Raw genomic sequence first — 25,871 nt, forward strand, 5'->3', positions numbered from 1 at the left:
TTCTCATGTGTAAGAAAACCGCAGCCTCATGTGCTCCAGCTGTTCCCTCTCCCTTGGCAGTGACACCAGGACCCCACCATGTCTGGGGGCAGGGCAAGTGGGAGAAGTGGCATTTTGCCTGTACCGAAACTGCAGGATCAGGACAGGGCTGCAGAGGGAGCTCCCAATGTGTAGTCGGGAGGGGAAGTACTTGCTGGTCTTTCTAACACAATGCTAAGCTATAATCCACACAGCAACTGCTCTTACCACTGACAACGCAATGTCTTGTGAGCCCGGCTGTTGTTATTACGGAGTATTATTGGCATATGAGGCAGTGTGTCAAACAAATAACATTGCCCCGCTTCCAGCAAATTGCAAAGGCACAGGTGTCAGAGGAAGGGGACCTGACCAAGCCCAGAGGAGCATGAGTGCTCAAGCTAGAAGGCTTTCCAATGTAGACAGATTTTCAGCAGGTTTCTGAAGGAAACGGCCCCGGTTTTGGTGAGAGAGACACTCTTCTGAGGCTATGATATGATTTGAAAGGAAGCATTATGCAGCGAGTAGACATGGGGAGTGATCAGAAATTAATGGGTACCAAGGGAGACATGTCAGAGCAGATGGAGCTAGGAAAGTTTTACCCATGTCTCTAGACAAAATGCTGCTTTACAAACCAGTCTGTGGTTGTGTGCTGTATTCTGTGCATGCACGCGTGTGGAATGGCTCCAAGGAAAATATGTTTGTTTGCTCTGATGGTGAGGAAAAATACCCACTTTCCAGAGTGCTCTCATAACGCACCTCCTTTGGGGAGCACTAGCAGGTCCCATAGGATCCTTTGCACTGTCACTGCTCTGGTCTGTGAGTCTCTGCTTACTCAGTGTCCCCACCCTTGCCTTTTATTGCTGATAGCTTATGAGGGTAGTGGGAGAAGGGGACCTGATTTTTTTTCTAGCCACCTGGAGGCTGCAGGTACCAGGGGAGTGAAGAGATCTTATGGCCTTCACATATACACCTGTAATTTGCTGAGCCTTTCCCAAGCAGCAGGTCAGTAACATGCCGGGTTGGAGTAGCATGAAGTAGCTCAACTAACTGGTACTTTGTGGGTATTACTCATGTGCTATTTAGATGCAGGCCAGAGTCTAAATACATGTTTGTGGCCAATAGCCTGTTACTAATGCCTAATGAGGGAATGTTACATTTAGATTTCAGCAAAGCTAACTGCTGTCCTATAGACTTAACCTACCTCATCAAGCATACTATGAAGTACTTGTGTTTCATGAAATGAAAATGCATATTCGAGAACTTTTCATCTGACCAAGCCTGGCAGTGCCCATACTGATGCAGTGCACAGCCTGAGTATGTGTGGTGATTTTGGGTTACCACTGTGCATCCTGAATGATGCTACAAACAGTATTTATCTACTGGGTCTGGTGAGTTCACAGCCAGCTGGTACAATACTACCTGGACATCTGTAGCAAACCCAGTATAGATAAAATGGTTATTGCAATGTCTGAGAGACAGCTTGGAATAATACCCTAATGTGGGGGAAAATAATGTTTGCTTTGTTCATAGACTGCCAGGGATACAATTTTTTGTTATCCAACATTTAGATGTGTCCTAGTTCTTTGTGGCCTTGTTCTCTCAAGTAAATTTAAATGAAATGTTGCTGCAGTTAACTAAAAGCTTCTGCTGAGTCTGGGTTGGATTTGTCTGACAGATGTACCCGTTATTCTTTTGTTTTACAAGGGTAGCTCTTACGAGGTGCTTTGTCCTGACTGTGGGATGACAGTGTAGACTGTTCGAAGTACATCCTATTCCTTGTGGAACCCTTAGGGCTGTGCTGGCTACGTTTGTAGTATTCACCTGTCATGTAACTGGTGCGGGCGGATAACTGTGCCCCCCCCCCCCCCCCCCCCGCCCCAAGGCAAACACTCTAGCTCGTCTCCAGATAACTTCTCTAATCTCTTCCTCAGGTCTACTCACCAGCCTTCTCTGACACAGGCACAAATTGAAAGAAAATGAATGGTGTAAGCATCTCCTGCAGAACAGCCTTGTGTCTCTGTGTGCAACAGGAGTTATTGTCGTCCTTTGGGAATCAGGTAGTTCAGGATATGCACACACTTATGTGCTGACCACTCAGGGATCAGTCTTTCTCTAGCGCTGCAGAATTCACATGCCTGCACCATGAGAAGTAAAACAGACGCCATTTCCTGTTCAGGCAGTGTTGTGAGTAAGCCATGGGGAATCACAGAGCTGTTTATGTTAGGGGAGGTGGGATTTACCTTTTGAGCAGCTGGAGCTGTACTGTGCTTTCTTTTAGGACCAAGAAATACAGAAACCAGCCTGCACATCTTAATGCTGCAATCATCACATATTTTTGGATCCCACCCCCTTGTTTATGTCTCCAAGTCAAGAAGTCACATGTGGCTGGACAGAGGATTCACACCTTTGAAGGAAATAGCAGTAGCTTGATAAAAACTGAACTTGGTGGCAGGATGGATAGGAGTTAAGAATACAGCTAATCGGTCTCAGATGTCTAACAAGGGCTTGCACCTCTCTGTTACGTTGTGTTAACTTGCAGTAGGTCAGAACAAACTCTCCAACCACAGTCTCATTCCAGCCAAACTCATGTCGTGCAGCAGCTCTGTCCACACTGCATCCACATATGGGTCCATTGCATGGAGAGCACTGTGAGGTCAGGCAATGGTTTAACATTCAGAACTGTTCTGCTTCCTGCTGCAGCTGTGCTCCAGAGAAGCTTCTGTAAGTATCAGAAATCACAAGGAGCTGGTACAGATGAGGCTAGCAGTACACTATGGCCAGGCAGGAATGTCAAAGGAGTTGAAGAGACCCTTTGCCATATGCAGTCTCTCTTCTCAGTGGGGAGAATAGGGTTTGTAACCACTTTGTAGCTTTCAAGAGCTTACAGCTACTGTCTGTGCAGAGCTGCTTCATGGCATTCATCATCTGACTCCATTTAGACACCTGAATCCATGGGAGTTTGGCTCCTAAAGCCCTATGTGGATCTGGGTGAAGCTGAAGGGCAGGTCCAGCTGAGCTAATTTTGGTCTGTAGACAGTGCTTGCTCAGCATGGACAGGAAGCCCTGCACATTGCCGTTCTGCCCATTTAGCAGGGTCCTATGCTGGCTGCACAATTTTGAATTGCTGGTGCCCACAGTTTAATCTCAATGGCAGATTAAGCTGGACACTGCAGAGCAGTTGTCTGGATAACTGAAAGCACCAGGAAGGCTGGCAGGGGTGAATGCTGGGCTTTACTGGTTCACTCTCGCACTCCATGTCCACAAATTCTCATCTCTCCCAGTTCAGTGACAGGCTCCCTCCTGCCTTGCTGTGTCCAGGGGCAGCACTCCATATGTGATCCAGGTACCATGGTTCCAGCACTTCTCCTGGCTCTGGGAGGTGAGGGTTGCATAGAGTGTCTGCGCCTTTCCGGGGAACTCCCCTCTCTGTCCTCTGAGTCCCAGGCAGAGTCCCAGCTCAGCTGCTGCTCTTAGGTATAGCTCAAACATGGATGTGCAAAAGTGCCGCCTTCAAAGACAGAGAGGTACAGGATAGGCAACCAAATTTACCATGCCTGCAGCGCCCTTGTAGCGATGTCCATGCTTGCTGCAAATGTGCCCCTCATGCTGCCTTGGAGATGCAGCACTGAACATGCCACATGGCATAGACAAGGGGCAAGATGTACAGACAAAGAAAAGGGAAGTGAAAGCTCCAGTTCTCCCCTCTGACGCAGGTTGCCAGACATGGCTCTGCTGCATCCTACCTTTGGGGATTTAGAGTAGGAAAGCTCTCTGAATCCATCTCACAGTAGCTGACAGGGAGCTTTGGTCACAAATTCCCAGAGCACATCAGCCTTGAAGTCTGCTTCTGTGCGTGGAAACGTGCAGAGGTAATTTATTTCTTTGTTCTTGGAAGTCCCTTCCTCACTCCTAGCTAGGTGTGAGGACTAGACAAAGCAGGAATGGGGCAGTCAGTGCTAAGTATCCTAATGCACGGTGTGTTTCTGATCAGTCTGAGATTTATTTATTCCCCATGGAGACCAGTAATGGGTAGGACACACAGACAGGGAGAAGGTGGAAACTCCAAGGGTTTAGCAAGAGATTGTAAATGGGTCGGCAGGCCACCACAGCCTGTGGGACTGAGTTGGTGGGGGAGCAGAAAAGATGCCCAGCTGGGACTGTTTGACACAGTATTAGGACATGAAGAGGGAGGCAAAGGCAGGGAACATGGGCTTGGTAGTTGCTTCAGCTGCAGCATGAAGAGGGAGAGCAGGGGCTGCAGGAACATGTCATGCTCACTCTCTGAGCTGTTTGAGTTGAGGAAGTTGTCCGCGGCTGAGTTTCCTTTCCCTCTCTGCACTATTGAAACAGGAAGCTGGTGAGCTGAAGCTGCCTGATCGTTACACACAGACACACGGGCAGCTCTGGCACTCCTGTATTGGCATTCAGGTTTCCTCCAGCTCCAGCGATGGATCAGGGCTGGTACCACGGCAACATCACTCGCTCCAGAGCCGAAGACCTGCTCTCCAAAGTAGGCAAGGATGGCAGCTTCCTTGTGCGGGCCAGTGAGTCAATTGCTTCAGCATATGCACTCTGCGTGCTGTAAGTACAGCTTTTGAACTCGCGTTTCACGCGGACACTTTTATCCCCGCTTGTGCAGAGTTACCCACTGCGCACCCTCTCCAGCACAGAGGCAAACAGCCGCTGTACCCACCGGGAAGGTCCTGCCCACATCAGAGCATGGCTGGTTTCACCTGACTGGGACACAGGGTAGGGAAGGGTTGGGAGCAGTGCCAGGCTGAACAAACCCATATGATTTTACGGCTGTACTGCTCACCCTACTCTTGCCCCTGATTCAAAAGGAGAGAATAATGAAAGATATTGTGGCTGTGGTCTGAGAGAAAATAACCTCTTGACCTCTTTGAGCCTGTTAGCAGCTTGGGTCAGGTATTAACATTTAACATCTCAAGTACTGAGCTCAGTACCCTCCCAGGCACTTTTCTTGCTCTGGTTCAGTGTGTGTTTGACTCACCTGCTTGTTCGATGTCATGTCCCATTCAGCAAAAGGCTTGAAATAGTTCCTGGAGCTGTGCGTAATACAGCCGGCACATCAGTGATTCTACTTGCATCCTTGATGTGGCTCACGGGGTAAATATTTCATGTGGGAAACGGGGAGAGGAGAGAAGTGCTGGCAGCCTTGCCCCCTGCCCCCCCCCCCGCTCCGTTCTGGGTTGGGGGTGGGGGCCAGAGAGCAAGGCCTCCTGCCCTGGGTTTATGAGGGGCAGGCGTTATCCCTGGAGGCAGGAGTGCAGGGGCAAGAGGAGGCTGAAGTCAGTAGGTGAAGTCTGAGGTATTTGACTTTGGGTTACAGAGAGATAAGAGAGCTGCTCTCTGCTTAGAAGAGATCAAGAGATCCTCTGTGGGACCCTGTTCTACCTGTCAGATCCTCTTTGCTGCCATTGTGCAGCAGATTAATAAAGCTTCCTTCACCCTTACCCCACATTAAATTACAAGCAGGTTTCTCAGTGCAGCCTCTTTCTGAAAGGATATTTCTTGCGGTAGTAGAGGTGGTGCTGCTGTTTATAACTCTGGTCAAACTGCTTGTCTCCGAGGTCAGACTTCTGGTGATAGCACAGCCTGCTGCAGAGGAACCGACTGCAGAGAAGCGCGGGGCGGGGTGACTGCCCTGTGAGCGTAGGTGTTGGACCGTCAGACATCAGTGGCTGGGTAATGGGGTTCAGGAAGCACAGAGAGCCTCTGTGCCTGCCTGTTCAGCTGTTTGTAATAACATGGGGCAGAGTTTTTTTTCTGGAGAGAGCAGGGAAAGAAGGGTGGCTGCAAATGAATAGCCAGGACAACGTGAGGAAGGAGGGGCAATCGCGTAGCGTGGGCTGAGGGGCCGAGTCGCAAGTCAGGGAACATTTTACTAAATAGACTGCTGCTTCCATTGAGTGTTTTTAGTATGACCCCTTTGATTTGCCTTGTAACCAGTAGGTACGCAAAATATTTTTACAGAGTGATGATGGGGATTATAGAAAGGGAAGGTGCTGTGAAAATGTCTACTAACACGCATTTGCATAAGTTTTTCCATTGTAAATGTTTACGCAGCCAACTTTGAAAGCCTTTTGTGACTTGAGAGACATGGGATCAGGAAATAGAAACAATATAATGACCAGGATTTTCTGAACCGGGAGCCAAAGGTTATGTTCTTAAATCCATTCTGAGGTGGCTAACACGAATGACTTGATTAAAGACATGGGGAGCACCCAGCCTCGTCAGCCAAGAGAGCTGGGTCTGTGGTGCAGAGGGCTGGCGTTACTTACAGTCTGAGAAATGCCACACAAACTTCTGTCAAAAGTACCTAACAAGCTTTCAGCTTATGCTGGCTTGCAGTTAGTTTGTGAAGAGAAAGGGTTAAAGGCAGTGAATTTTCTGCATGTCATCTTGACAACATGGGCAGCTTTGCTGAAGCTGAAAACTTCCTCAGAGATGTATCACTTTCAGATGTGTTTTTGACTGGAAGGTGTTTTGAAGTTTGAGCTCTTCAGTTACTTGTTTGAAAAACAGAGAGGCTGGAGACAAAGGATGAGACAGGGGAATTGAAAGCCTGCAAAAGGTTTTAACAAAAAGAGAATTATGCTGAAAGTGAGAGTGTCAACTGTGTATACATAAGGAAAACAAAAACCCATTAAATTTGCTCTGAAAAAGAAGGGCCATGTTCTGCAAAGCTCTAATATTTATTGGGCAGATGAGTCAAAATCCAGCAAAAGCAGATATTATGTCATAGAATGAAATAGTGATTTTCTTGAAGAGCTGCTCCAGGAAAATAGGGTTTGTATAAATAGAGACAAGTAAGGGAGGTGTATTTGCAGGGCCTTTTAAGAGTGCTTCCTTTTCTGAAACTTAGAGCAGCAGCATTTAACTGAGCAGCTCAGCAAAGGCCGAGGGAGCGCTCCTCCCCTGCACAGCTGTCCTCTGCTCCGCTGGTCACGCTGGCCCATAAAAGGCAAGAAGCAAAGCCATTTTCCTCCTCCTTTCTCTGTGCCTGGAGCATTTGATCTGGCAGTTTATTGACAAGAAGTGGGCTCTTTAACTTACCTGGAGGGGAAAGCCTGGATCCTGAAATCAAAATGAGCCTGCTTAGCATTCACAGCATGCTGCGCAAGAAGAACTGGTATCATTCCTCCAGGGGATCTTCTGTTGCTGGTTTGTGTGTGAATGGCTGCAGAATTAACAACACATCTAGAGATGACCCCCAAAGGCTAGCTGCAGCTTTAGGGATCCCTCCCAGAGGACACTGCCGGTGAGATGCTGCTTCCAACCCCCCCATTTAGCACCGTGCCTGGCATCGCAGTCCTGTTCAGGATTTCCAGGCACTCCCAATATGCACACCATCACCTGTGCATAAAAGCATACCCAGCAGGAGAGAAAAGAGAAAAGAAAGCCTTGTCCCCTTTCCTCCTCTGGTTGGTTGAGGAGACAGAGAGATGACAAAGTACTTGGAGACATTTTGAAGCTGAGGCTGATGCTGTATTTACCCTCCACATAGCCTGAATAGTGGTTGAGCAATTCTGAACTCAACCCAGTTTGTAGGGAGGATCTGGAATGTGACAGTAATTGGGACCACATAACTTGATAGTCAGGATGCTGAGGAAAGAAAGCCTAAGGGTAGAAATGGAGTAAGAGTTCCAGTAATCTCCATCCACGTGCACTAAATTAGGGGGCTGCTAAAGAGGATTCCTTCTTTTGAGCCTAGGAAGTGCTCCTCCCTGCTCCTGTCTCACCCAACAGCCCTTATTTCTTTGTTCTTCCACTGATCTTACTTGCCCTCAGCTTAAACCTCTTCACAAGTATTATGGCAGCAGCCTCGAAAGGCCTGTGTGGTGGGGCACTTTCTCTGAAGGTAACAAGGAGGGTCCTCTTGTGACACAAGAGCCATTGAGCTGGTTTGTTTATCAGTTTCATAATCTCCACACGAATTTTCTCTGATCAGCTGCATGAACAGTTCTGCTTAGCGCTGTTTGCATATCAGCAGGAGGAAATGGTGTAAGAGAACTGCATTGACAGATAAAACCAAAACCCATACCCTTCCTTGGGGCATATCCTCATTTGGCATTGATTGTCCTGGGGTTGGTGAAATTAGCAGTGTTGAGGCAATCTAGAGCAGTTGGGGATCATGTCTGTGACTTCCAGCTCTGTACTAGATCCTCAGATGTGCAAATGAATAGATGCCTGTGAAATGGTCTAACTTTGCTTAGTGAACTGGTAATGAGCCCTGGGAGCAGTTCTAATGCTTCTGTGTCATTTGCATTAATGCCATCAAAAGATACAGGTTCATGTGAATACATGGCAAAATCCTCCAAACACCCTGGAAAAAATCAGCTATGATTTCTGAGTGATTTCATTTCCATTTGCTCTTTGTGACTCCTTGTATAACACTGCCTAATCCTGGTGATCTCTCTCTCTCTCTCCTGCATGGAGTGATTCTGAAAGGTATATGATGAATAGACTCACAACTTAATTGTAAGAGATGAATATTTTATTGATGTGCCTGATCTCCCCAGCTAGGGGGCTGACAGCCTGCATTCATGGTGATTCCACAGGTGATGTGGTGTTTCTGTTACAGCCAAGGAAGCTCTGGGAGTGGATTCTGTTTTTTCCTTTGAGAGAAAGGGGTTGAAACCAGCATCGTTTGCTGGCTTAAAGCCATATTGTATGATTTAACAGAGTGCTTTGCAGGTGACTTAAAAGACTTGATCAATCCGTTGTTCACATGGGAGAAAGGTAAAAAAAACCAAACCTATACATATATTATTTTTAGTCAACACTTCTTGGGCAAGCTCCACAAAGCTCAGCAGCTGTTGAGCAAGGTCATACTTACCACATTACAGCAGTGCTCAGGCTTCCCTTGGGCTCTTGTGCATTAATGTGGCCCTCCACTGGGCAAAAGACTCTTCCATCCCCCCTCTCCCCCTCCCCTTTAAATAAGAATCTAATTGAACTTAACTGGGACAAAATGTTCGTTATGGCTGATCTGCAGATGCACACCTATGGTGTGCATCTGCACCAGGATAGAGATATGGGTTTTCATTTAAGCTGCTCTTTAGGGTTTGTGCATAAAACTGCGTATCAATCAGCTGTCTGACTGTGATTTAGCTGAAATCTATTATTTGTTTTTTTTCCAATGCAAGTCAATGCACACATTAGCCCTTCAATTTACTCATTCATTGCTGATTTTGGCCCTGTGTCTTTTGGATTTCTGCTTTTTCATTCCTTCCTGAGACGCCCACTCTACTGACAGTTAGAGCCATTTGGTGTTTTCTTTCTTTCCGGCCAGAAGAGTTGAATAACTCACTCTGAAGCTGATGCTGATATCACTTTCTGCAGTGACATCTGCAGACATGTCTCAGTGACCAGGAACACGGCAGGTTTGTGTTAGTTCACAGGTTCCAGGGAAAGAAATAAAAAGAAATGTTTAAAACCCTTGTGCATGAAGCCATCCACGTGTCCTCATGGGGGAGGGGTGCCATGGGTGTGATTCCCTTCTGGACATGACCTAGTCATATCTCCTCTGATCTGTTCCAGGTTCCGGAATTGCGTTTATACCTACCGAATTCTGCCTGATAAAGAAAATAAGCTAATTGTCCAGGTAAGCCATGTTGTATACCATTTGGCCCCACAAAGATGCACCTAAGACCACTCACTGCTTTTTTTCAAAGTAGTTCTAACACCAAGATAAAAAGAATATAAGGAGTTAAACTAATGCCTTGGCCAGCAAAGTGCTAGTCTTCAGTCCACTGCTGTGGAGATTTTAGTCTCTGGTCCGCTGCTATGGCCATTGGCACACTCTTTAATGTATGTGTTCAATTCAGTGGCACTGCTATGTTTCATGTAACTGAGAACTTCAGCCCATGGAATACCTTCTCCTCTGAAGCCAGCTTCTTATCAATGCACTCTGTATTTTTTCAATTCAGAATTGCAGCACAATTTACCTACACTCAGAGAATGTAAATTGAGTTGTGGTCTCAGGATCCAGAAAGTACCAAGATTGAGGGCAGGAGTTTCAGACCTTCTGTTTATTCCTATTCTGCTTTTGGATCCTGAATAAGCCACTTCCCCTTCCTGTAGCACCTCTCAGCCCTTGTTTTCTGAATTTAGATCATGAAACTTGGGGTGGGGAAGGAGGCAGGGTCTCTTCAGCCCCAAGATGTGGGTATAAGTTTCCTAGGAGGCAGCAGGGGGTGTAGCCTATCCATCCTCCTAGCACAGCCAGTGCTGCATGGGCATTCCCTGTAAAATGGAATGGAAATGCCCATGCTACTCACGTGCCCCAGTCTGCCCTGCTGTTCAGAGCGGGTCTACATTTGTTGCTTCCCATTTTAGATGACAGTTAGCTTCCCGCACTAGAAATACAGATTTCTACTAATTCCGTGTGCAGCTTACATGGCTCACATGCACCATATTACTTATATATTTCCTGATGTGCTTCAGAGGCATCAGTTTTTCTTTGAAATCTGCACCAAAAAGGCAGCATATCTGAAACTAGAGTAATCGGGTTAGTGAGAACGGTTGAGTGCTGGCAGCTTGCTTTCATCTGTGGGCTGTCGATAAAGACCTGTGGATTGTGTGTCCTGGGTGCACACACCCAGCCTGTGTCCCTTAAGAACCACTTTTGGGTGGCTCAGGCTGTTCAGGGCGCTCTGCTCAGGTGCAGCCTTGCCCAAACACAGCTGTATTGCCACCAAGGCCAATACCAGGCTCTCAGTGCTGTGCTCCAGAGGACTGTGTGCCCAGGGCCAGCCACCAGCGTCAGCGTGGCCTTGCCAGCTACAGCTGGTTTCCCAGAGCCATTGATACCTCTGCCTCACTTGCCACGGCACTTCTGTTCCTGAGGAGGAACTGACAGCAGGTAGCTATGCCAGGCTTGACCTGGGTCTGCAAGTGTTACTATGACATGTCGCCAAACTTAATCCATCTTCCCAGAGCACCCAGCCACACCGTGCAGAAGAAACTGTGCAGGCTCTGCAGGCTGCTAGAGTGGACCAGCACTCAGCTGCAATGAATAACCTGTCATTCCGATCGGGCTCAACACAGTATGCTGCAGGCTGTTCGTAGCAACACTCGATATTTTCCCCATCACCTGATTTAGTCCAGCCTTATTGTCCTAAATAATGTCTTTTGGCATGATGTGCCGATGTGTCGTGACATAATATAGGTGTCCAGAAGGTGACACAGTGTTTATCAATATTTACAGTACCTAGAGTAGCGGCAGGGATCGGGATGTCGCTGTGCCAGATAGCTCACAAGTGAAGCACGCCAGGCAGGGGGTGCTGGGGAGACCCGGGGCCCAGGCCATGTGTGCAACTGTCCAAGTCCCCCAGCAGCTCTGTGGCAGAGCCTGGTGCTGCTAATGATGTCCTTGCTCTTCTCACTGGTGCTGTGATGACAAAGGGAACTTTTAGAACCCTAACTCTGAATAGGTTTGGGGTATGAGTTTGGCAGCTGCCTTGTCTTTTTTGGAAAATGAGCAAAGAAATGATTGTATGCTGGCTTTTCCCCTGAGGGAGAGGAAGAAAGGAATGCCAGACGTTCCCTGCAAACACAGCTCCACACCCCACGTTTTGCCCTTAGGTGCCCTGGATGGGCCTCAGCACCCTGGGTGAGCCCTGGCCCTCCTGGTAGCTCAGCTGCCCTGCCGGCATGTTGTGTGAGCGATGCTGAACGTGCAGCCTGGCCTGTGGCGTGTGCTAGAGGGGCACAGAAGCCCCAAGTTACAAGAGGTTTCAAAATGTGAGTGGAGAGCCATGTGCCTGTGTGCAGACGGCTCTCCCGGGAGCGCTGGGCTGCAGGCAGCCCCCAGCCCCCCCCGCTGAGGTACAGCGCAGCCTTGGCCTGTGGTTCTGTGCGTTACAGCCCAGGAAGATGCGAGTTACCAATCTGAGATTGTGCTGGGTCTGTAATTGTTTCTGCCGTGACAAAGGGCCCATTTCCGTGTAAAACTATTCCATTTGTCCACAAACCAGAGCACCGCAGCCATAAGAAATCATTGCTTTGCTGTAATGATGGGTCAAGGTTTATGAACAAGCAGAAGGTCTGGCTGATGTCCGCCAGCTCAGGCTTTCCCCACCACATACGCCTTCACCTCACCTTCTAGTTCTCTGTAGAGAATTCTGCAGGTTGTTATTTACAAATAAATGTCCTCATCTTCTCTGAGGGGGGATTATTAGAACACTGCTGGATCCAGTGTTATTAGGACTCCATGGGATTTTTCTGAATGAAAGCTTTCGGAATCTGCTAGATCTGTTAAGGAAATATGATCTACTTGGAGGTACACCTGAACTGACTCGTCAGGTTCTCTTGGGTTCTGTGTTGTGACTATGAGGGATTTCTCTTGTTTATGTGTGGTGGGATGCAGAGGGACTGTGGTGGAATACCTTTGTACGCCGGGTTGCCAGGAGCTGTAGGTTGAATATCAGGAGTGAGCTAAATAAAGTGTGTTGTTAACTCATGTTTTGAAGACACAACACACCTCCCGTTTTGTGCTGCTTTATTCTAGTTCTGTGGGAGAGGCAGAAGAAGGGGGCTGGCTGCTTCTGGCAGGAGAGGCGCAGTGAGAGTTGTAATTGAGGCTCAGAGCAAATCAGTCTCATGTTGTTGGCTCCCGCTCTTGTACGTTGTTCCAGCTGGGCCAGCTTTTTTTGATTGCTTGTCTGTTGACTTTTGGATAAAACAAAACCTGCTTCATGTGTATTAAAAGATCAGATTTTTGAAAAGCCTAGTTCTCCTGTGCACAGATGTAAAAGCTGTTGAATAGGAAGGAATTTTCATGTTTTTTTAAATCCCATTATAAAGGAGAGAGTGTACTAATCCTGTGAAATTAGAACAGGTGTTAAATTAATACAGCAATCAGTAAATGCTTCTCATTTCTGGGTTTAAAAAAAAAAAAAGAGACAAGACAGACAAAGGAAATATTAAATGCCAAATCCTCAGATTAGCCTGCATTAGTTACAAATACAGGCCCTGATAGTGGAATGTGACCTTTTTCGCCTGTACAGTGCACCTTCCTGAAGCTAACGAAGTTGTCTTCCTGCCCAGATCTGGGCTGTTGTCTGTCAGGCATTTTTCATGATGACAGCAGGTTTGAAGATGTGTAATATCACAGCTATATACACAGCACTTGTGACATGACAGCTCTCCCTCTGCCATTCTCTGGATTTTTTTCACCTTTAAAGCTGCAAGTTGCTTCACATTTTTTTGAGTCTTGGAAAGTAGATTTAATTTTTCTTTTTTTTTTTTTTTTAATTAGAGCCTGATCCCACACTAGCGGAATGATACTCAGTGTCATTTTTTGCATGGTTAAATTAACTGTTCAAGTACAGGTGGCAAAATGAGAGGTGTATATTTTTGCATTCAGGCTGAAGTAAAAAATATTTGCGTATGTCCTTCCAGCATTTTGTGGCATCCTACGTGATCTGCTATTGGGTTTCTGAATCTGCAGCAGCTGTACAAGCAGTTAGCATAGTCAGGAAGCCCTCTTGCCTGCCAGATCTGGAATCAAACTAGTATCCCCCCAAAACATAGCAGGCCGTAATGGTTACAGTTTTAGATTTTTTTTCATTAAATACAAATAGAATTTTTTTTCCCTTCTCTGGGACTGCTGAATTTTCTCCTTCCATAACTTAAATCTTCGAAATGTAGGCAAAGAAATCCATGGCTTGGATGAACCAAACTTGCATCCTGCTGACGAAAACAAATTTATAGGCAAGGGGGGAAGGAGTAATAAAACCCACTTGAAACACAGGATCTGTAAGAGCAACTAGAGATCTCTGCCCTTAGGCAGAGAACAATTAGTCATCAAGACACCTCTGTTAGCCTGCAGACTCTCACTGTAGTAAAACAGTGAGAACTGGGAGGCTGAGGCCGGAACAGAGCAGAAAAGTTACACAGAGACCCAGGAGCAGGGGCACGAGGCTGGAAATCAAGTGCTCCTGAGTTAGCTTAGCTCCTGCCAGCCTGCTGGGCAAGTCGCAGCTGGGGTGCTTAACTTTCTTCTCTGTAAAAACAAGTATGATTTTTCCCTTGCTCAAATGGGGAGGCATAATTAATGTGGAGTTGTTGAAAGTTTGGGGACTAGCTGAGTATAATCATGTTTGTGCAAAGAGGGGTGGAGCAGCAAAGGAGCCTGGGAATTGCAAGACCAAACTAAACACTAGAGACACACTAAAGACACTAAAACTGTCTTTCTAAGCCAGGCATCTATGGTCGGTTCTTGCCATCCAGATGCACAGAAGATAAAGCTTTCCTATGCTGTCAGTTAACGCATCTCATTTATTCAGCTACCTGAGGTGTCAATATGACCCTCATCACTGCACAATCTGAATTCCTTGTGATCTTAGCATCTCTTCAATGAGGGGAATTGCTCTTGGGGAACTCTGTCCCAGTCTGAGGATTGGGTTACCCAAAATAATTTTAAATAGCTGTCCCTTGATGACCTTACCAGGATCAGAAGCTGTGTATGATACAGCAGTATTCATTCCCCCTCATTTTAGATGTGCAGTCAAAGCTGTCACATAGTCAAAGCTCAGTTGTATCTCTGTAGTCAGCAGGGAAGGAACAGGTTTCTGATCTGGGTGGGCTAAACTGTCCCTGGCAGGTCCTGTCTCTGTTGCCTAAAGAGCCCAGAGAACCCCCTTAAACTACCAGACTTGTCAGGCTGCAGTCAGGTAGGGAGATTCCCATTACAGCTGACTCTTGTTCAGCGTGAGAAGGCACTGAGGTCAAAAGCTGCTGTTTGAAAAACAGTGGTACTGCCTTTGCCTACTGCTTTAACCTGTAGTGCCTTTATATACTGCAATTTTAAAAGGTCACTGTCAAGAGTATAACCTGCCTCATGAGTGAAGATGCTCTGCAGGGGGTGTTGAGAACGAAGAAGACACTGATGTTGGCTGGTCAGTGAATATGCGTGAGCACAGGGTAGTGTGGTACCATTGCTAAAACCCTATGGAGTTTGATCTCTAGATTTCTGGTTAGGAGATCACAGCTTGTGTTATCTGATGACTGTCGGCAGAGCCATCAGTTCGTTCTCAGCGGCACCTAGATTTTGTCTTAGTTTTATGCATGTATTCTGTCAGATAATGCTTTGTAGGCCATTTGCAGGATCGAGCACTTACCTCATGCCACTCTGTGCAAAGGCTGAGAAGGAGATACCCTGATGGACCGATGCCAACATTGCACAAATGGGGCTGTCACCAAAGATGCCCTTGGTAAAAGCCACTGAGAGAGTCAACCTAGTAGTTACAGGGGTAGCTTTAGCTTGTTGCTGAAGGTGGAGTCTCCTTAAGAAACAAGCACCTGCAGAGCAGGCTTTTGGTAGCTCAGTGCCATAGACAGGTTTTATAATCATGTGCTGTACCTGCCGATATTGTGCAGCACAGTCCGGCCTCCGAGTGCAAGGAAGGTGCAGCTTTCCCGGGGGCATGACCTAATGCTTTAGCTCAGTCATGTAACATTCCCATTCTGCGACCCAGAACTTGAACCAGACACGTTTGTCCAGCACCTCAGGGCTCACACCTCGCCTGACGACCTCCTTCTGCCAAGGGTGCTCTTTCCTTCTCCTTGCCAGCCTGGTTTTTTTTCTTGTATCACCCTCAAGTCTGTTCTCCCATTCATGCTGCTAACTGAGCTCTTGCTTCAAGTTGCATACCTGCCTTGGAACGCTGCTGGCTGCCAAAGGTTGAGGCTTCAGCCACTGACAGTGCCACGGATGGTGCTTCTATCTTTTGGCTGCCCCACAGGAGACGGCAGAAATAGAGCTTGGCTTGTACAGGAGCAGGAACCATTTTATATTGTCAAGCAAATTGGAAAATTTTTAAAAAATGCATTCAGGTGAAATGTTTCATTTTGATTTTGAGTTTTCCAGAAGTTATCACAGTGTTGCCAGGATGTTGAAGAAAAATGTTATTTCAGATGGAAAAACTCTATCATCCTTTTGAAAAAGTCCAGATAAGCAATTTTGAACTTTTCACCCTTTTTTTTGTTTTGCTTCTTTAAATTAATAGGGGAGAGGGGGGTTGAATGAAGACTATGCCTTGCATAGTACAGCCTTAACTATTTTCCAACCCCCTTCACTTTTTTTTATAATTTTTTTTTTTTTTTTTTTTGCTTTGAGCAAAGCTGTTTGAGCAGCTCCAGAGTTTGGCAATATTAGCAGATTACCTTGTTGTGAGAAGGAATCATGAAAAGCCACCTTCTTCTCTCGCTGAGGAAGAGGCTGTATTACAGTATGGAAAACATTAGTATTTTTAAAGTTACTGCCTGTCTTTTCTTTCCGCTTCGCCTTCCCGGACTGTCCTAGCTGCCCGGCTCCTTGACAGAAAGCTGCAGTGCGCGTGCATCTTCCTATCTTCCTGGTGGGTAAATGTGGGAGACATTCATCTTGCAGTTCTAGTGCCAGAGCATCGTTTCTGTGAGCGTGAGCACTGCTTGCATTCATGCTGCAATTCATGGTTGCTGCAAGGGCTTTTTAAAAATTACTTATATTTATACTTACTACTTGTTGCAAAGGAAGGGCCTGACCCTATTTACTTGCAGGTTTTGCTGACTTAAGTGAAAATTATAGGTGCCCTGGCAGCACTGTTTAACATTGAGTGATCTTCTAGCTTTTTTTTTTTTTTTCTGGTAATTTTTTCTAGTCTGATCAGAGGCTGAGTACAACAGGAAACAAATGGTGCTATGTGAGCAGTTAGAAAGCAGGCCAGAAGCTGTGACTCACTGTATCAACTGACACTGAAGCTGCAGGTTACCAGTGTACTTGCAGCACTGGCTGCCGGTAGGAGAGCTGATAAATACTGTGTGTAGGGTTTCCTGCTGAAACCCTCTCCCGCAGACTTCTGGAAACACATTTTGGGGGCAACATCTAGATTTGTATTCTTTCTGCATTGCATTCTGGGTTGGATTTCTGCATTCTGGGTTGGCTAACTATGCCAGAATGACCAAAATCCTCTGTCCTGGGGCAGGCAAGATATACAGTGAGAGGGCTGCCTGTTCATGTCAGCCACTTGGCAGAGCTTGTTCTGGCTTCTGAGTCCTACAAAGCACAGACCTACAGCTGCCTGTCCTGCCAGCATGATCTGATAAGAGCGTGAGTTTAGGTCAGTTCCTGCGTTCCTGGTTTCGCTGCTGTTGTCACCAGCGTCAGAGACAGTGTCTGGCTGTGGCACGTGCAGTACCAAGTCCTTTGTGAGCCCTTTGCAGAGAGATGCAAAGTTGTTGTCATACTCTTTTATGCTGCACTGTAATCCCAATTTGCTGTGCTACTCTGCTGACACGTGTGGCCAAAAAAAGATTTTTCTGCAGTAAGGCTTTTGTGATTCACTTGGGATTTTGCTGATCTATCTATATCTGATCAAAACCTTTCTACTAGGAAGTTGCACTTGGGCTGGTTTCAGTGGGAGATAATGCAAAACAAAATCTTTTGTGTTACACTCGCCGATTCACAACAATGCATCCACTTACAGCTTCTGTCAGACACCTGTGTAAGGATTTTGTACTTGCTCAGGTTGATGTCAAAGCTTCACTGTCTCCAGTGAGGAGAGGGCAGCCCAAAATATCACCTGCAGGCTGCATGGAGACTGTAAGACATCCACGGTCTGCTTGCACCCAAGAGGCATCGAGCGCTGTTGGCCTCCCTGAGCGTTGAAAGGCAGGAGGAGACCAAGCATGCCACCAGGGAGGGTGCTTGGTGGGCTGGGACACGCCGGCTGGACAGCCACCACCTCCAGGCCGGTGTAGGGCGGTGGGCAGGGGTGCGTGTGCGTGGGTTGGTGTGAGAGCTGTGCCAGCACCAAACAGTGAGTGCTGGTGTCCCAAGGAGTTGCAGGGGGACAGCCAGCGCCTGCATTGCTGCAGGGGAGGGGAAGGGACAGCAGTGAAAACCAGAGGGGCACAGGGGGCTTGGAGGGGGTGTTTCAGGAGGGAGAAGAGAGGGGGTCACCCAGGGGAAGGGGAAGAGCCAGGAGGTGCAGCCCAGTCTTGACGTGAAACTGAGCAGTGTCGGCAAAGCTTGGGAGCCGGGGACCCTGCTGAAGAGTCAAGAGCTCCTCAGTGTGCAGAGCTGCAGAGCCTCCGCGGGAGAGTGGGATTTTATGCACAACAGTAAATTTCAAGAAACATTACTGCCAAGAATGGAATTGATTTCACCCAGGTTAGTTACTACCACAGAAAACTTGCTGTGCTTGTGGTGCTCCGTTGGCACTGATGTGGCTGAGGTGTGATCAGGGTAATCACTTTCCTTGGATAGAACCATGGGATAAGTGGACAATCAGATAATACTTGGGAGCAATGTCTTGAAACATGGTTAGGGAAACACATTTCTAGTATGCCTAAAGTACATTAAGCTTTTTTTTTTTTTTTCCTCTCCTGAAAATAGAACTGGTAGATATTCCAATTTGAGTATTTTTCAATGTAATTTAATGTTGAATTAAATCAGTTCATAAAACGCTTTACAGTCTTTACAGGTAGGACTGAAAATAATTTGCAGTCAGGGCTTAGCAATATCTGTGATTTCATGTTTCTGCAAACTGTCCAAATCTATTTATACCAGAAAAATGGTTTTTTTCCGCTGTTGCATCTGAGGTAGGAATGAACATAATAACATAATGCATTTCACAGGTTTTGAGAAACTGAAAGAAGCAGCATTTAATAAAAGAACTGGGTATTTCCTGAAACATGCACATTCCTGCTACTGAATCTCTCAGTATACAAAATTCTTCATACAAACAAACCATATCCAGCTTTTGTCTTGTTTGAACCCTTCCAGAATGTTTCCAGTTTCCTGAAAATATTAAAAAAAAGTTCAGAGGAGATGGCTTAAATCAGGTTAAAATGATATTATTTTGTTTTTCAAGCTTCAAAAAATGAAATCAGGTATTTGAAAGCTAATGCGTGCCATGAAGTGAAATCTCTTTTCCTTTTATCTGGATATGCTTTCAGATAAAATTTCATGCCAAAGAGTGAAATGCTGAAGAATGTCATCAATTTCTCTTATAGTTTGCCCTCCAGTAAATGTGTCATGTCATAAAGCCTTCGCCATACTTAATTGAAAATTACAAATAGGTAATCTTCACTGAATGCACAAAAACAACTTTTAGCTGTGCAAAATACTTTTAAGATTCAGAAGATAAGAGTAGGGCTGTTAAACAGTAACCAGTTTAACAATTACTGTTTTAGAAGAATAATTGTTTCATCTTATCATCCTTTCAATAGGCTTTGACCACCCACAACCACATACCCAGCAGCTCTTTCCTACCCGGCTGGATCTTTCAGTTCCCGCTAGAAGAGCTCAAGTGTAAAATCAATCGCATTTGCTCTTGGCACAAAAGCGGGGCAGAGGCTTTGGCTGGGGGATGGGAACGAGTGGCTGGGAGGCGGTGGGAGCCTCAGCCTCCAATGGCACAGAAAATTTCTCCAGCAGCGAATATCCTTAAGGGAGTTCTTGCTGTCCCCTCACCGCCCTGCAGACATTTCCATCCCAAATCAACCGTTTCTGTGGGTACGTTTTAAAGGAAGGGGTAGTAACCTCTGCTCATGGACTGAGAACTAGAAGAAGGTGGTGGTTTTGGTTTTTTTAAATGAGCTTTTAAAAAAAAAAACTTTTCAAAGTAGCTACAGTCTGTGCTCAAGAGGCCGAATTTATAATCCTAATTGAGATGAGCGCCTTGGGGACACACACCTCAATATCTCCATCACTAGCAAGATGAAAATTTTCCAGAAATCCTAAACCTTTTTTGGCAGATGAGGAAAAATAATTGAAAACTTACACAACCAACACTACCTACAAGAAAATATTCTCATTATTTCAGTCATTTGATAGATGTTAGCTTTAATATTATCAGTCACATAGTGTTTAAACTTAAAGGATTGTCTTATCCTTTTTATATTTTATATTTCCAAAGACTTCTGATGAAGCTTCATAACTGAATTTAAAGTATTGAGGGAGACAACAGATTATTTCCCTTTCAGCTGTGTGGTAACAAAGTACTGTGTTTTACTGCTTCTGTGCTGCTGTGGTAGGATGGGTCACAGAGAAAAGTACTTATTTTCAGGCAAGACTTGAGCTGTTTTCTCAAAGAAAGGGCAGCTAATGTATTGTTGGTGCTCGATGAGGCTTTTTGTCCTGATCATTTAAGATAGGAATGAGTTCTGAAAAACATTGCTATTGCATTTGTTTACAATGCATCTTATGGCAGATATCGCCGTCTGTACAAAATTGTTTCTGCACTTGTTGCTGACAGGGTGATGCCCTTTCTTTTTTAGAGATGTATCTTGATCTGCTGATGAGATTCGTCTTCGCAGACTGCATCCCCCAAGCAGAGATGTAGCTCATCTGGCAGGTCACAAGCAATACTTAGGCTCCAGTTAGATCTTGTTCACTCTATCTGCTCTGCAGCCTCTAGGGATGAGAGAGACCAACAGACCCTACATGCAATGCAGCTTATTGCAAATACAATATACAAAGATACAGTCATCTTTAAATAACATGTTTGATTTAAAGTATTGTCTTGGTTGTAGTTGTTTTAGGTAAATGAGGTCTGCTTCACCAATACTTTTCAGATTTACCTTTTGGTGGTTGAAGCTATTTCATGAAATTTTAAAAGAAATTTAGAATCTTTTAGTGTTCAGATTGTTGCATAAATGCGAAGCATGCAGGACTTGATTTCAAATGACAAAATGGTTTAGGGAGACAGACTTTAGCAAAGACAGCTCAGATTCAGTCATTTCAGAGTCTCTCTGAGAGAATGAAATTGCAGTGCAGCTTTTAGATGTTTCCAGGTCTTTGCCCCACTGTCTGACTTCATTTGTCATCAATTCATAACTTCTGACAGCGTTTTTTTTCATCTTGGGTCTCCCCTGAAAGGCCAAGTTGGTTCCCTTCTGTTCCATCCCAGGGCTCTAAAGCTCTCCTTTTCCCGGTATTTTAAGAGATAGCGCGCAGCACAGCTGGCTTCACCAACCCCCATGGGCAAAGTATAGTAAAGCTCCTTATGGGCTGGCGATGCTCTGTGTTAGCAAGCTGTTAAGCCTGAATTGAAATTCCCAGATAACTCTGTATTAGACCTCATTCTCCAAAACTTGGCAGGGATGTAGTGACCTGTGTTGTTTAAAAGTCTTAGTATCAAATATTCTTTGTGATCAGACATGGTAGAACCCCTATGCAGCACACGCTGGTGTTTCAGAGAGGCACTAGGCAGCCTTTCCAGAGGTTTGTCTTCATTGCAAGCCACGTGCCTGTACGCGCAAACCCAGAGACCTTGGGTTGGCTCCAATTTTAGGGGGAAAAATTTTAACAAAAAAAATTGTAATACCACATCCGCTATTTTTATTCCAGAGGTGCAGTTCAAGGCAGAATATAAAAGAAGAGGGTTTGAAACGTGTTTTAAAGTGTTTGGTTTTAGTTTTGTGGTTAGTTTTGTTAAGTGACGGTGCTTCTTCAGGCTGGATTCTGTATCTGTTCGATTAGCAAGTATGGGTCAGTGCTTGCTTCTAATTGAGTAAGGGTTTGTCTTACTCATGCAGTAAATGAATGAAACAAGGGACAGTCCCTTGAAAGAAAGAATGAGTGGTCACAAAAATAGAGAACGGTCGCTGTAGCTTAAAGCCTGGGAAATGTAGCAGGCTGAAGACAGGAAATTGTAACACTAAGGTGCTCGCCCTTATCTGTGCACTGCTTATGGTCTTCAATTATGCAATCCCAGAAAGTTATGCAGTATAATGTGGTGAATGCAGCTGTTCTACACGCATCTTCTGCCTGCACTGCTTTGTGTCTCTAATAAGTGTAACTTCTTTAATCTTGCATTTTCTATTTTCCACTGGATATTTTATGTAATTCATGCATATTTAGTGCTTGGTGTCTGTTGAAACAGGGATTCATTCAGCACAGAAGACAACTGGGAAAGCGAAGAGGGGATTGTGGATCCTCCACTGTCTGCCTGCACAGGCTAGAGGAAACCCCTAGAAACATAGTGTGGGACTGAGCTGAGCTGAGGGGTCTTGCCCAGCTGCGCAGGCAGAGCCAGGGTAGGCACGCCTTCACCTGTCTCAGGGAAAAGTTCTTGCTCGTAGGATTTCAAACCCCACACACTGCTGCCTGGGATGTATTTATTGCCTTCTATAGAGGGAAAAGCTGAAGGGCACTTGAGAACTTCCACCAAGAAGCAAGTATCAGTGACCTGCAATAGTTGCCCCAGGTCATTTACTGTCAGCAGTGACTGCTGATGGAATCAGAACGATGACCTCCAGAAACTGCCTTCAGAAATGACTAGGTCACATTTGCTGCCTTGGTTGCCTTTGCTAGCTCTTGAGGACCTGTGTTTTCAAGTTTGTCTTGGTAATCACTAGAGTTGGATACTTCATGAAGAGTTGAAAATGGAAATTTTCGTTTGAACTTTAAGTACTGAATCTTTTTAGTGGAAAACCAAAAAGAACAAGGCTTATGATAAAATTACAAAAGTTGTTGGAAGTAGCGTACTCCAAAACTTTTACTTAAATCCTACCCACACACTACAGAGGTGCTAAAAAAATTACATCATATCCCCATGGATCTGCAGTCCTTGCTCATTCATCACCAACTCATCTGACTTGCACCCTGTAGCTAAATTTAATACCAGTCCCTCATGTTCTGTCATGGAACCGTACTGTTGTTTGCTGCTTGTTGATGTAAATTGTATTTATTACAACACAGAGCAATGCTGAAAGGGTTCGTTGCTCAGGAGGTTTCTCTTGGTGCTATGAGTTGGATCATTTTATACTGCGGTGGTAAAATCTTTTTTGACGGTGAGAGTTTGAATGGTTTATTTAGTGCAAAGAACTACCTCAAGTATATGGTGTCGGTACTTTCTGTAATTGCTTGGTGTTCTTACTGGCTTCTGTCTGACTATATTAGTTAGATATTTGGTAATTAATGTACTTTTTATGTGGTCTGTGGACTGCTGGAGCAGACTGGAATGGGCTCCTTCAGTAGGATCCAAGTATATTATTTTTATGACCTGTGTCTTTTAACTTGTATGGGAGAATGCTGGTTTAAAAGAATTCTATAGGTCCTTTACTTTCCAGAACTTCCAATATGTTTTTCTTTAGGATGTAGAATTTTAACAAGGAATTTGAGATAAAAATTTGGCAGCCAGATATACTCCACTGAGAATTCCTTTCAACATTTCTTCTCTTCAACAGACTCTTTTAATTTGCAAGTGTCCCAGTTCTGCCATGGAAGTATTTCTACCTGTGAACATGACCAATCTTTGGGCTGCCAGAAGGAAGCCTGAGTGGGATCACATAGAGGAAAATTACTGCAGGGCCAGAAGAGAACAGAAGTGGCAGATACGATAGTCAGGATCTTTTTAAGATTACCTCAAACTGGGCTCACATTCTACACATAGAAGTTGTTATGCATTTGAAACTGGGCATGAGCAAAATGCATCGTATTGCCCAAGTCTTTTCTGTGACATTGTGGACAGGAAAAAGTGAGACAGCCAGTTTGGCCAAAATTGGATCAGGAGGGAGTTCAGGTTTTAATCTAAATTTGTGCTGTGCTGGACAATTTGGAGGTGAAGTCATGATGTGCCGGGCTGCCCAGTTAGCAGTGGAGGCAAGGATGCTCACTTATACCCGATTGCCTTGTTTGCAGCTGGCAGCAGCAGGGTTCATCTTGCGTGCACACGTTACAGGCAAGCAAGTAAGTAGGTGCTGACCTTTAACAAATGTTCTGTGCACGCTAGTGTGCAAGGGAGTGAAAATTGTTTAATGTTCCCATTTTTTGATACATATAAGAAAGGAATTCTGATGCAGTGCCAGTAATTCATATACAGTGTCTCTTAAGTCAGTATTATGCTTAAAGAAATTGAGCTTGTGGTAGAGGCAGTATGTAATAGTATCCTTCAGTTGTATTTGGGGAACAGAGAGAATTTTATAGGATTGACAACACAGTAATTTTCTTTATTTTTTCCTCTTTTAACTTAGTCTTTTGTTTGAATGTCTGATTTTCAGCCAGGAACACAAGCTAGAAGTAATACATACTTAGTTGGTTTAAATTGCAATTCCTTGTTTCCTTCCATGAATAATCTCTTTCAGAAATTCCGAAGCCTTCTTTCGCAGAACTCTCAGATTTCCATGATTTTCACCTGAAGTCTTAAATGTAAAAGGCCACTGTAGCAAAAGTGACATGAATAAACAAACTTGAGCATCAGGACCAAACTGTACGCAGAATGAGGCAAGAAAGTCTTCATCATCTCTCATCTTGGAGGAGATGGGACTATTCACCTTTCATTCTCTCCAACATTCAAGTTATAATTTAGAGCTGCATATACACTGTGCCATTCTCCCAAAAATTAATCTGATTTTTCCAGGTGAGGGGGCACTGCTCTGTCCACCCACTGGCATCCTCTGCCCAGGTCCCCTGGATTCCTCCCCTTGCCTCTTCTCTCATGCTCCGTTCCCCTGACAAAGACTCTCTTGCTGAGCTTTACCCAGCATCTGAACTCCCCTGGAGCTCGCAGGTTTCCACCGCTTACTGAAGTTCATTCCTTTACTGACCCTCCATGTCACAGGATCCCCCTTTTCCTCAGCTACACACTTGCTCCTTTCCCTTTGTACTCCCAGTCAGTCCCATTTCTTCCTAGCCCCGGGTGCTGCATTCAAAATAGGGCATGTTTCTGGGTGGCTTGTATTTTGGGAAGTAGCTGTTTCTCCCAGCTGTGATTCCTGTCTCTGATCCCATTCCTGTGAAATGCTCCCAAAATTTCTTAGCACATGATTTGATCTAAAAATAAAATTTGTTTTCTAAGAAAACAAAAGTGAAACAGAACCACGTTGCTTTAAAATGCTTTAAAAAATAATTTACCAGGAACTTCTTAGCTCTTAGGTTCAGCTCTTTAGTGAAATATAAAAGCTTGCCTACACGAGAGCCAGAAGTAAATTTAAAAATGCCACCGTGACTTCCTAGCTAGCAGACAGTCTTGAAGACAACTTTTTTCCAAACCAGGAAGCCTAAGAATTTTTTTTCAAATCTAAAAGGAAAAAAGTTCCTGTCAGCCTTTTGCACCAAAGTAGAAGCGACCTGATTTTCAGCTTCCGTTTAAGCTGGTGAGTATTGCAAGGATTTTGTAACTTTGAAAACTTATTGACTGTTACTGAAATGGCTATATATTGGTTTAAATACCTGTTTTAAGGCACTCTGGTTAGAAAAGATTGGCCTTAAGCAATATAACCAGATGACCAGTTTCCTAGTTCCTCCTTGTGCCTTGGCTCAGGAAAGGAAAACACTTCCTCTTCCTTCTAAGGGCCCCAGACTTCCTGTGCCATCTATTTATACAACTGGTGTAATGAACCCCAAGTTAACCACTTCCCTGCCTGGCTCAGCGTAGGCTTTACACCTTTTAAATCTCTTCTCACTTTATGTCTTTACGCTCCACTTGCAGCTTCTCTTCAGAAGTATGTTCAGAGCTGCTTCTCAACGAACCTGTACTTGGAATATCTTTGTGGAGGTGTTCTGTTGGCCAAATGGCATTGCTGGGAGATAACAAAGAGGAGGAGACTTAGGTTGGGTCCTGTTGGCCTTCTTACACCAAATACAAAGGAAGATTAGACTGTCTCAGCCGTACAAAAACCTGTTGAAATGTTTAGGTGGAAGAATCTGGAAAGGGGATCACAAGATTTAACCAAAGACTAGTGATGAAAGGCTTTGGTCGTACCTGTTTTCCTGAAATGAAGAACCCAGAAGCCTATTAAGCATGAAGGCAGGAACAAGTTGTAGCTAGTTGTGTTAAACCATTGTACAGTGAGAGTACAGAAGATGGAAGGGAAATGGGGTAACTGGAAGGACC

At 45.1% G+C, this 25,871-nt stretch overlaps 1 protein-coding gene across 2 annotated transcripts in view; it reads left to right on the plus strand.

Moving 5' to 3' along the window:
* The first annotated feature begins 4,371 nt into the window (after nt 1-4,371).
* Nucleotides 4,372-25,871, plus strand: part of INPP5D (inositol polyphosphate-5-phosphatase D) — a 56,684-nt gene continuing 35,184 nt past the window's right edge. For both annotated transcript variants that reach the window (XM_027777126.2, XM_027777125.2), the window contains exons 1-2: nt 4,372-4,599; nt 9,583-9,646. In XM_027777126.2, coding sequence (XP_027632927.1) covers nt 4,466-4,599; nt 9,583-9,646 — 198 coding nt within the window. In that variant the 5' untranslated portion in view covers nt 4,372-4,465. The remainder of the gene's footprint in view (nt 4,600-9,582; nt 9,647-25,871) is intronic.

The sequence above is a fragment of the Falco peregrinus genome, chromosome 12, assembly GCF_023634155.1.
Source record: "Falco peregrinus isolate bFalPer1 chromosome 12, bFalPer1.pri, whole genome shotgun sequence".
NCBI lineage: Eukaryota > Metazoa > Chordata > Aves > Falconiformes > Falconidae > Falco > Falco peregrinus.